Here is a 13,117-nt window from a genome sequence, read left to right on the forward strand (position 1 = left end):
GCTCCCCTGATTATGTTTAGAAGGAACTTTTGGGTGCACCCCAAAGCAACAACACTAAGCATGCTCAGCTCACCTCTCCTCCCCTTTGTCTCTATACACTCCTCCCATCTACTTCTTCAGTTTCAGTTTTGTTGCTAATGTCACTGGTAAATACCTTCCTGGAGGGCCTGGGGAAGGGCATATAGGACCACCAAGACAATGAAACTGACTTACACAAACTGCTGTCAAATGCACAAAATAAAGAACCTGAAAAATTTATTCCTTTTACTTATTAGTGACCTTAGAAATTACCTGTAGCAATGCTAGGTACACAGTTTTCAGATGTGATTTTTTTGTTAATGCTTTCCCTTGAATTTTTAAATTCTTGGATTTCTAGTGTTTGTGTTTTGAGAAGTATTTGTTGGTTGATTCCTTGCTTTTGTGTTATTGTGACTGTTGTAAAACAATGCCTAATGAACACCAATAACAAAGTTTCTTTTTAACACTGAAAATGTTATAAAATATTGTGTCACTATAACTATGTTATATGGAAAGCAAAAAAGTGAAACCTTATTATTTGTGTGACCGTAGTGCAGGGGTAGTCAATAGATGGACCACGACCAAAATCCAGACACTTTTGAACAGGCCCTGAAATCTTTTTATTTACTAATTATTATCATTATTGTTGTTATTTTTTATTATTTTCTCTGGAGTCTGGACCTTGACTAGACCTTGACCAATAAATTTGGACCTTGACCAAAAAAAAAAGTTGACTATCCCTGCCGTAGTGCATAGACGCCTTAGTCATGGACCAGGATCCCACTGTGCCAGGCGCTACACAAACACAGAGCAAAAGACAGACCCTGACATATTTTGTAAATTTTATACAGTAGATTGAATATAAAACAACAATTTTGACAGTGCCAATTAGCTAAGGGTTAGTATTCTCATATAGAGCCCAATCCTGTGTCCAGTGAAGTCAATGCTAAGGCTCCCATTGACTACAGTGGGAAAGGACCAGGCACACATTTATTTGATGGGCATCCTTCTCCTTCAGTTATGTACTAGGTGGCTTGAGTCTGAGTGAAGAACAGCTGCTTTGCCAGCCTCTGACCTAGATAATTTGCTCTTGAAGTTGTTATGGGGTGCATGCTTTTGCTACACTACAGAATTTTGATCTATAATTTCTTTAACATGTATTGATTGGTCTTCACACTTCTATTGCTCAACATCAAATAATTTGTTCAAATAATTCAACTAGAAATTATAATTACCTTTGTAAGTACACCTGTTCAAATCAGCTGGCTCTAGCAACATCCTGTCTGTTTTATGTTAATAGGCACTTTTGTCTCTTGTACACATATTCAAGTCAATAGTTATTTAACTTCATTTTGCAGATGTGAGACTTTGTTTATTTGCCACCTTGTGTTGATTACTATTTGCTGTTTGTGTTTAGGACATGATGCTTCAACTGTTGCGAGGGCTGGATTTTCTGCATTCACACCGAGTGGTGCACCGTGATCTGAAACCACAAAATATCCTCGTGACAAGCAGTGGGCAGATAAAATTAGCTGACTTTGGCCTTGCACGAATCTACAGTTTTCAGATGGCTCTTACCTCAGTGGTAAGTTTCAGAATGCTATTTTACCCTCAGTAATATGCTCTATTCCCTATATTAATATAGTCAATGGATCCTGAGAGTTATAACTGTGCTTTTAAACCCTCTCCATTTTAGATCACGTGTGTGTGCGAAGAAAAATAGCTTTCCAATTAGGATTGAGTAGTTGCTTTGGTTACTTTGTAAACGTAATCTATTACTGATGACTGGGTCTGAATTACATAATGACTGATTAGTAGGGCTGAGGCATGGACTGGTTGTTTAAGCATAGGATAGTGCGCCGGGAGCTCCCAAGTTCTAATTCCAGTTGTTATACTGACTCTCTTTGTATATAGCCTTGGGCCAGCCGATTATGGTATGATTTTCAAAAGTGCTGAAGTTATTTAAGAGAACAAGTCCTATTGTCTTGCTCCTTAATCACATTGGTACTTTTGAAAATCCCACTCTTAATCTTGCCATTTTTCCATATGTGTAAATGTGGATTATACTTCTTACTCCCATACTTCTCAGTTGTGACAATTAGTGAGTGAGTGATTATAAATGCATTGAAGATTAAATGTGCTACCTGTTAGGTATTGTTGTTAGTTTCTCACAGCAGTATTAGTTTGGTTTTGTGTTCTGCTTGTTAGCTCTATTGTTTCCCTTTGCCATCCTGAGTGCCATATCTACTAGGGCAGTATCACTTATACTTAGGACAGGAAAGGTAGGATTGCTAAGGAAAGAAACTGAAAGTAATATACATTACATTTACATATTTTATTTTATAAATTCATCCAGATCTCGTTGATAAAAAGTAATCCATTGCTATTGTTGCCCCTTTTCGTCCCGAGCAGCTAATCAAAATGTGGGGCCCTGTGGATGTTCCAGTTGGGAGTAGAAATTGGTGATAGGTATTTCTTTCATGCAGTTTTGTTTATGCACAAAGAATGGACAAAGTCCTGCATTTGTGAACTCAGAGGGGATCAAATAGCAGGAAATAGCTTCTTTTGCTCACAGCACCAAAGTCTTTTCAGCCTGCATCCCTGACCCAAAAAACCTATCCCCAGCTTCTTCCAGGGTCAGATACGCTTCTCTCTCCCACTCAGTCTGTTCTTACCTGTTCACATTTTCTGTGTCTCCTCTCCCAAACTCCCTATGCCCGCACCTGGTTAGAATACCCAGTTAAACCCTCCACCCACTGGTACTAGTTTCTGGACAGACTCTATTAGGCTTTGTTTTAGGTGTGGCCCCTTAACTGTCTCTTAGTACAACTGATTTAAATGGGGGATGCAGTGTTGTAGCCATGTTGGTCCCAGGATATGAGAGAGACAAGGTGGGAGAGGTAATATCTTTTATTGGACCAGCTTCTGTTGGTGAGAGAGACAAGCTTTTGAGCTTAAACAAAGCTCTTCTTCAGGACAGAAGTTGGTCCAATAAAATATATTACTCTTCACCCGCCCGATCTCTCTTAAATGGGGGAGTCATTCACACATCAGTTTAAAGAGATGTTAACACCGCCTATAACAAGATTTCACCCAGCCCGTAACAGTACAAACTGCAAGAGCCCTACCACATTTGTAAAGCATGACAGAATGTTAGTCTGGTTTCCTGCTTCAGCATGAATGAAGACAGGAAGAAACAGAAAATCATATCAACATGTTATTAAACAGAGGGAAGTATCTTCTGCACTTCAGACATGTGCAGACTGGCAAGTCGCTGTGCTGGTTGTTTTTTTTTTCCATTGCCTGTAGAACGTCTCTTAAGGATTGATCCAAAGTCCTCTGAAGACAATAGGAATCTTTCCACTGACTTCAGTGGGCACTGGCTCAGACTCCTTGGAAGTATTAAAGAAAGGGGGTGGCGGGATAGGTTCTCCTTGAACTTGCAATAACTGTTTATATGTCAATCAGAAACAGTCACAGCCCCAATATCTCTTTCCACTGAACCATAAATGGAAACTGCATCCATCTGAAATTGTGGGGAGTTGCCAGTAGGTTTTTTAAAATAGTCTATAAAAGAAGGAAATAGCCATGTACTAAGCGAATCAAGGATTCTTCTGTAGTCATGAACTCTGCCAGAGGAATAGAAGCAAGGGATCAGAAGCCCAAGGAACAGAACTCATTTGCTAAGGCAAGAATGCATTGAAACCTGCCTGTATTAGCTCATTGTCAGCACTCCTGGGTGAAATAGAAAGAGGTGACATTTAATATTTGGTTTGTCCAGACTGCTAAAATGGGTGGTGTTAAAAACTCATTAGCTAATATGTATTTACATGGTTTTAAACACGATTCAGCCCTTACTATAGACAAAGGGTCTGTCTAGATTAGGATCTTGTCTACACATAAAAATTGTACAACTTTTACTATATTTATATTGTTAATGTGGTACAGTCCCCCTAGAGTGGTAACTATTGTACCAGTATAAAAGTGCTTATACCAGTATAGCTTATTCCTGGGAAGAAGAATAAGCTATACCAGCACCTTTATGCTGGTATAATGGTGTGCACACTAGGGCTTCTACTGGTATAATTATTTTGGTAAATCATATCCCTCACTCAAATAGTGATACTGATACAACTTCAAAATATAGAATAGGTAATTGGAAACACTGCTTAGCAGCGAGCATAGATGTAGTTTAGTGCCTTTAAAATCATGTTGGCTGATTATGCTGTAACCTAGTGGGGAGCCTCGTTTATAACATGACCATCTAACATGATTTTAAACATCACTGTCTTTGTCTAAACTAGGTAATAAATGGTGTTTAATACACGTTACTTAATACGTGTTAGCTAACATGTTTTAGTCTAGATGATGGACTTTATCTGTGTTTCGGTAACGTGGTGTGTCATTTGTTATGCATTGTTTCTTCCATTAAAATTCAGGACATGAATAAAACTTTTAACCCCCTCCTCCTCTTCACCCCTGGTCTTCCATTGACTTCAGTGGGACCAAGATGTGGCCTGAAGTTTCAGTCTTTGAGGGGAGTGTTCCTTTCTCTAACGGTAAAATATGGTAACCAAGAACCCTCTAGCAGTGTGTCAATTTAATAAAATTCCTACACTGTAGGGGTATGGTTTGGAATACCGTACATAAAAGCAATACCATGCACAGTCTGATAGAATACCATGCACAGATGATAGAAGTACATTGTAGGAGCTATCACTCTGATCCAGTGACATGAGAGCTCTGCATCATTTCCTTCAGCAGAGAGCTTACAGCAAGATAAGCTACAAGAATCATCTTTTGAGGTATCAAATCAGTCCCAAGATACATCCACATTCTTTGGTCACAAAGGAACTCTTCAGATGGACAAAAAGAGCTTGCCATGAAAGTAATCCAGTAAAAAGAACTGGCACAGCCCTAGTTCATTGGGTGCCGCAAATGAGTAACTTCAAAGCAGTTTTTCTGTGGTAGCCAGTTACTTCCACAATGCTGAAGAATTCTTCTGGCAGGTCAGTCCCTTGGGCATCGGGCTGTCATTTAAAGAAGAAATCTCTTGATACCTCCTCCAGTAAATGAATAAAACGTTCAGGATAATGTAACACATGTTTAGGGGGCAGAACACTAGTCCCAGCTGTGGTCAAACCAAGAAGTGATACAGATCTGAAATAACAGCACTAGAAAGAATCATGTTTGGTCTTTTTCTCAGATGGGGAAGAATGAATCAGCCTTTCAGTTTCACATGAAGTTAGATTGTCTTACTGTTGGTCTTGGCTCTTGGGAGCCTTTTGAATAGGCTTTGTGATAACAAGAGATTCAGCGAGGGTTGAAGGGAGAAGAGGGGTTGATATGGTTATGTAATTTTAGAGTTAAATGGATAAGTAAATGAGCTGTCGCTTTTCTCTGTGGTTCAGAAAAATGGACACTAAATTCTAGTGTAGGCAAACTTGCCCTATACAGAGGGACAGGTGTCTATTAGGATACACAAATGAAAATGGTAGGGGCTACATTATAAAGAAAAAATAGGCCAGTCTGTATTCAGAATCTGTTAATATCCCTCTTTGTTGCCAGCTGATTGCCTAAATATCTATGAATTGCTGGGTATCAGAAGGCAAAGTGAGATGAGCACATCTAATTGTGATCACAGTGTCTAGCCCGAGCTGAGAATGTCAAGATTTTAAATCATGACCTAACTCAAAAAAAATGAAGCAAAACTGGCAAGAGACTAGTGTTTGTAAAACACTGATATTAGCCTTTTTGAAAACGTGTGGCTTAGATTAGATGGCAGAGCTGCTGACTTTTTTCCTCCCTAAAATGCAAACAAAATGGTTTTATTTTGCTTTTTTCCTTTAAAAAAATCTTATTTTCAGATTTGCTCAAAGTAAGAGGGGGAAAAAAATCAGTTTCTCTGCTAATGCACTAAATTGTTTATACTGGGATCAGCTGAAGAGATTGAGAATTTTTAAAAACCCAGTTCTCACTTTCAGTGAACATTTTCAGATTATGCTAGCGTTTTATTTGAGTGTTTCTTCAGGATAAAGATTTTCCATCCATTTCCTGGCAGTCATTTCAGCACAAATGGTTTACAAGTCACATCATGCAGCAACTTGGATTTCATTTTGTTGGTATAGTGGCAAGGGAGCATAAAATAATTTTCACTAACTGGGCTTACTTTGTAAAAAATAAATATATAAATTAGTTACAGCAACAAAAATAATAACAAAAAAGATAGAAAATATCCCATTCCAAAGAGGAATGAGTACTTCTCTGTTTTCTACCCTATACTGCATTGTAAGATGCTAATAAATACCACCTGTTTAGTAAATAATATGGGTGTAAACTCTCATCTGAACTAATATATGATTTTGGAGACTGGACACAATAAGGGCAAATGAGAGTTTCTTTTTCTTTTGGTTCCTTGTTTTTTTGGCCACCTCATCCTGGTGCTCTGTTTCCCCTGAAACCCATACAGATATCATTTATACTGTGGAATCCTCTCACACAAAACACGTAAGTAGTCCCATTGCAGTTAAATTAGGCACATGCTTAAGTAGCTTGCTGAATTACAGCTGGAAGCTGGGCTCTGAGAAAGAGGGACTCCTGCCTTCATTTATTTTTCTCTCCTATAGCCCAGGCAGAAAAACATACTTTTTAGACCCCGTGATTGTTGTTTGTCTGAGATGACTGTCATCTTGTATTTTGTTGAAGAATGTAAAGCTTCTTACCACTGACATATGGGAGCTAGTGTTGTAGAGCTCTTTGTAACTCAAAAGCTTGTCTCTTTCATGTTGGTCCAATAAAAGACATTACCTCACCCACTCTAATATGGCAGCAAAACTGCTTTGGTTCTCGCAGTCATAGCTTTTGTGAGGAGATACCTAGTCTTGAACTCAGAGCTCCAGTTCTGTAGCTCATAGCACTTTTCTTCAGTCCACCCGGTTGGCCCTCAAAAGGAAAATGAGTCACAGATGAATGTCCAGAGAATCAAAATATGTGCTGTTGAATTCTGGAGTGCTGTCGAAAGATTGTGTTTACCCAGGAATGCAGTATGATTGTAACTGGTTGCTTATCTAAAGTTGTTGTGTGTTTTCCCCCAAAATCTGGGATAATCAACAGTCCTGTAAATGCAAGCCTCTCAATTTCACCTAGAAGATTTTAAATTGTATCGTGTGTAGTTATCTCAGATTTTCCAGAACTAAATGGCTAAAATCACAGTGCCAGTTGGAAGGATAATCTGGTATCTGTTGGAAACTATCCTTTATAACTCCATATAGTGGAGATTTTCTTTTTTTCTTCATAGTACAGTATCTTCATCTTTAGCAATAAGGTAATTACCCAATTAACCTCCAAAGCAGTTGGTTTCTTTTCTGGTTTCCTTTCCTTACAAAAATTAATTCTACTAATTGCTTTCATCTTCAACATCCATGATATTCACCCAAGTATGGAGGATCCGCTTTACAGCCCTGCTATACCCTTTACAGATTAGGGGTGCAGGCACAGAGGCTGTGCAGGGAACTCTCTCCTTGTCTGTCCCGGAGGGTGCTCTGAGCTGGCCTTGAATAGGCAGGCTGAAGAAGGAAACATTGGGATATGATCAAAAGAAGAGCTACTGGTTCCATGATTTCACAGATTCAGCAGTCTAAAATCCCTGCAGAGGTTGCATCATCCATTATGCTAGCATAGTTAGTTGCCAATGGATGCAACTTGGTTTAAGCTGCAGTCACACAGCTGGCCCACAGGCTGAAGGGTTGAATTCAGTCCTCCCTCCCTACCACTACAGAGTTCTCCACAAAAAACCCTGTAACTCAGGTTTTGTCCAGGAAGAGTTAATTTCTCATAGTGCAGACACAGGGCAGCTGAAGGAATCTGGAGTGCGTTCTCTTAAACATTGCTCAGGGAGGTTCTTTCCATTGCATGCACTTGATAATGAGAAATATATTGAGTGATGTATCTCCAGAGTCATTTTAAGAATAAAAATCATTTTCAGTAAGATGATATCAAAACTTCTGGCTGATACTTCAAAATAATCTGAGATATATAGCTAGATTAAGTAAACTCATGTTGGCTGTTGTGGATCATGTGGCTTGGGTCTGTAGACAAAAGATAATTTTATTTAGCGTATGCATAGTCGTCAAGCCAAGTGATGGCATGATGCAGTTCTTCTGGGAAACCACTGAACCTAGTCATCAGGCATTCATCGACAATGTGCGTCATCATCTGTGTTGTGCCACAGCTGCACAAAGGGCTGTCACGAAGGCCCCGGCGATACTGGTTGGCTGCACAGAGACCTTGTCCGGTCTGCACAACGGGGCAGGTCAAAACCAGGTGGGCAAATTGTGGGATCTGTGATGAGGGACTGGTTGGGGATTATAACAGATATCCATTCCTCTCGCCAGAGTGTTTCCACCCAAACATCCTGGTGTGGCAGATGAGACCATAATGGGTGACATGACGGCATACATGCAGCTGGTGGTTTAAAAAGGTCATTGTGCAGCGGCAGGCTTGAGTTGGCACGTACACCTCTAATCTGATATAACGCGACCCGATATAACACGAATTCGGATATAACGCGGTAAAGCAGTGTCTGGGGGGGTGGGGCTGTGCAGTCCGGTGGATCAAAGCAAGTTCGATATAACGCGGTTTCACCTATAACGTGGTAAGATTTTTTGGCTCCCGAGGACAGCGTTATATCGGGGTAGAGGTGTACTTTCTTCAGTAACTTGCCAGTGGCAACCTCTCGTCTGATAGGAGGAGGAGCAATATTTTTCAGAACTGGAAGCCATGGGAGTGGAGTTGGATGCAGGGTGCTGGAGATGATACGCATGGTGGCATGTAAGTGCATATCCACCAGTTTGGCGTGTGACGATCGACTCCAAACTGGTGCGCAGTACTCTGCCACCGAATATGAGGTGGCAAGAGCTGACGTCCACAAAGTTGGAGCACGAGCACTCCATGACGAACCTGCCAGTTTGCTAAGAAGATTGTTGCGCATCTTAACTTGAGCTGCTGTCTTCTTCAGGTGGGCATGGTAACTCAGTGTGCGGTCTAAGGTCACACCTAGATAGACCGGTCCTACTTCATGCTTCACCTTCACAAAAGATAATGAAAAGAATAGATTGTTCAGGTCAGTGACCATTTTATCTAAGGCTGATACAGTGATATATACACACACACTTACAAATATATAAACAATTTTGTTAAAAGAGTGTTATTTAGGTTGAAAAGTCAAGCATGCAAGAGCTAGGAAATGCTAGAATAAAGGTTGCATTTGCTCATATGCATTATGACAGTCTTCCCCCAAATCACATAGGAAGTGCCTACAGTTTCAAATATAACTAGAGATTTTGGGTGCCCAAGTTGAGAATCTTAAAGAATTTGAAATTTGGCAGAGGGGCCAATTGTGTATATACAGAAAGAGAGAGAGTACATAAACATGAGAGAGAGAAAATATTGTGATAGGCCAGTAATTTCAGAAATGGGCCCTAAAATTAGTCTCCTGAGTCCATATTTAGGAACCTAAAATAAGTGGCCTGATTTTGAAAAGGAGCAGCTTTTCAAAATGCAGCAGCTCCCACTGAATTTTTTAAATAGGGGCATAGTTGTTAAGTTACTGCTTTAGGATCTTAAAGTTTGTTATTTTATTTGAGTTTTTGGGGAAAAAAAATTCGAGCATCTTTACCAAATACATTTTCAAACAAAATATCTGACATATTTTTAATTCCCTACCTGCCAAGACCTTGGTTCAGAGTCCTATACTTCTATTCCATTACAGCTGATACCACGGCTAACCCTGAAAGCCATCTAAGGAATGCAGAGAATGCAGCTCTCTGCTCTGATTCAGTCCCAGGTTTATCTTGAAATGTAAAAAGCCTTTCAGTTAGCCTTTCATAGAAAGTGAATTACTTGACAGTAAACAAGCAAACTGGCTCTATGTAAGAATATGTGCTATGTCAACAAAATTGCTGCATGGAAGCTGGAGCTAATGGGGGATATGGACTAGGATCACTGGGCTTCTCCACACTGACTTGGGGTTTTTTTTGTATTAGTGCGCTGCACCTAATCTAATATATGGAGATATCCTATCTCCTAGAACTGGAAGGGACCCTGAAAGGTCATTGAGTCCAGCCCCCTGCCTTCACTAGCAGGACCAAGTACTGATTTTGCCCCAGAACCCTAAGTGGCCCCCTCAAGGATTGAACTCACAACCCTGGGTTTAGCAGGCCAATGCTCAAACCACTGAGCTATCCCTCCCAAATGCAAACCTGTAGCGTAGATGCACTGCACTGGTGTAAAAAATGATTTATCCCAATGCAGCCCACCCTGGGTTAGTAAGCAGCCCAGTGCACCTACACTTGTGCAGAAAAGTATCTGGTATAGACAAGCTTCAGACACTGGTCCAAAAGTAAAGTTGTAATGAAATATTCTTTGCTTTCCTTCCCCCCTGCTTCCCTTCATTTTCTTTCTTTCACTGGTAAGGACATAAGATCAGAGATTTTTTAAATTGTTACTAATGGTATCAGGATTGACTTACATTTTTTCACATTGTTGTTCTAATATGTAATCTCTATTGAAAGAATGGGAGTCTGTGTTAACCTAGCTGGAAAAAATGTATAAACTCAGGTTATTGTATTTTTGTCTCTTTACTATAAAAAACAGCTCTGCTGTTGTGTGGCCTGTCTTTTTACTGTACTGTTTTCTGTTATGAAACTGTTGTGCAGTCCAGGAAAAACGTTATTTAAAACTGTTCTATACAAATTGTTTTTATGTTGTTTTAAATTGCTTTACATCTAGCTTAAGAGGTAAATGACTGTTTTTTGAGATGGTTGAGATTATAAAAGCAATATGATTGTTTGACAGGCTCTCAAGCTGTGTAATTACAAAACTGTTTCCACATAATTCTAAACCCATTCCTAAAACACTAAAATAACCCTAGCAGCCAGCACTCATGCTGCCTCAGGTTGTGATCTTATCAGAGCTATTAAGATAAGCAGGGTTGGGCCTAGTTGGTACTTGGATTGGAGACCTCAGATTGTTACAGGAAGTGATGTTGGTGAGTCATTTAAATGGCATTCTTCTATCTGAATCAGTGCTACACCAGAATTCCCGCGTGGTGCTAGGGGGCACACTGCTGCTGCAGGTGACATCTTTGAATGGGACATAATAAAATTGAGGCTCTGGCACCTTTTGCAAGAGTAGAGGAGGTAGCCCTAATTTTTCTAGGTCCTGGCCAAATTCCAGCTTCAGAATTTACTTACTGAAATTCCCTGCTGTAGTTTCAGTTGGAGAAATTATGCTTACTCATCTAAAATGTAGATGTGTAGTGTTGCTGGTGGAGAATGGCTAGCAGCTTCAGTTTAATGGAATCAATAGATAGTAGGAGTGGAAGAGATCTGGTAGATTGCCCAGTCCATCTGTGTGTCAGTGCAAGATTGTTGATTATTATCTATTGTCTAGTGTTGTTTTGTCACATTTTAGCTGTATATATGCCAAGCAACAGGATTTCCATCGATTCTATTGGGAGACTATTCCGAAGCATTATACATCTCGCTTTCAGAAAGTTTTCCTGATATCCAACCTATATTTTCCCATTCTTAATTTCATCCCATTTTCCTCTGTTTATTGTGGTTGCCCATCTGTCAGTCAATAGCACAGGTCCAGGGCCTTGCAGGTCGGCTTCCAGTGGAGGAGAAATCCGTGACATGGATCTGGGTAGCGTAACTGGTTTTATTTACACACATGCACCAGTCCTGGAACAACCTTTGAATCAAGCCTCTTTTGTCTGAATTTACATATGCTGTTCAGAGGTAGAGGTAGAATATCCAATATTTGAGGGAGTGGTTTTGATTTAACAGTTCATCACATTAGCTGCAGTGGAGTAGAAGCATAGATAGCAGAGCCAGAGCTTGGAAAGAGCTATACTCTTTCATAACTTACAGTAAAAAATAAAGTGCTGGTTCCAGTCCTCTCATATTGTCAATTATACATACAGTGGTGGCCTGAACAGGTTTTGTGGCATTGCAGTGAAGAGGCCTCATATTTGCTCTCGACAGAAACCTCTAAAAACCACCAACACACACCCAATAAATCTAGAAAATAGTGTTACGAAAAAATGTAACATGAATAAACCTAAAAGACCACCAGTCACAGTATCTCCTTTGAACAGAAATGGTTCTCTGGTGCCATGGAGTCTTGGCAGCAGTCGCCAAAGTAGCGCACATTCTACTTTTATTTTATTAAAATGCAAAATTGCATGTTTTCTGTAGTTGACAATGGAGTGTTTGTTTTAGTTTCATTTTCACTTTCACCATTAAGGGAAGGGGCTTGCCACAGAAATAATGCAGGAGCACTGGTATTAGTGGGATGCATTTCTTTGTGAATTCTGAGGCTTGAGATGTTCAAAACAAACATTTGATTTTTTTAAAAATCCACACTTTTATTGATGCATTATGGCATGAACAAGATACATCTTCTGTTAGTACAAGATTCATTCATTTCACCTTTGTGAATGAAATTTCACAAGTTTCAAGTTTTACTTTCATTCAAAATGATTAATTCCACAGCAAGCCACCACATAGCGTGTGTGTGTATAATTACATCACATCTATGTATAAAATTAATCAAATGACTGACCCTCCATGTTGTTCAAAATAGAAGTCATTCATTTAATTCACTTGTTTAACTCTTTCATAAGTAGATAGTGCTGCAATGTAGTCTTCGGACTAAAACCAGTTTTACAATAATACCGTTGTGCTAGGGGTTGGGTGAAACATTGTTGAGCCTGGTGGGTGTTACAGCAGCCCATCATTCAAGATAAATTATAAAAAGCAATTAAGCCCCTTTATGGTCTAGATAGCTGAAACAATAAGAGCCACTGTCCAAGAAACAGGTCATATGCAAGGCTGTCTGAGCTATGTGGGCAGAGGGTTTTGACAGACGTTTGAATGCAAATGCAGGTGACTGACTGATGTTTGAGGGTACTGTATGTGTGTATGAGAGAAGCAGGGAAACATTAGAAAAAGAGAGAGAAGGTAGCCCCAGAGACAGCCACAGAAGTATTCGTAGCATCACCCTGAGAAAAAGCTGAGAGAGAGATCTTTTGGGT

The 13,117-nt window shown here is 39.8% G+C and overlaps 1 protein-coding gene across 1 annotated transcript in view; it reads left to right on the top strand.

Moving 5' to 3' along the window:
• CDK6 (cyclin dependent kinase 6) overlaps positions 1-13,117 on the top strand; it is a 173,827-nt gene that overhangs the window by 82,193 nt on the left and 78,517 nt on the right. The window contains exon 3 of the mRNA XM_065398990.1: positions 1,436-1,603. Coding sequence (XP_065255062.1) covers positions 1,436-1,603 — 168 coding nt within the window. The remainder of the gene's footprint in view (positions 1-1,435; positions 1,604-13,117) is intronic.

Source organism: Emys orbicularis, chromosome 2, assembly GCF_028017835.1.
Source record: "Emys orbicularis isolate rEmyOrb1 chromosome 2, rEmyOrb1.hap1, whole genome shotgun sequence".
NCBI lineage: Eukaryota > Metazoa > Chordata > Testudines > Emydidae > Emys > Emys orbicularis.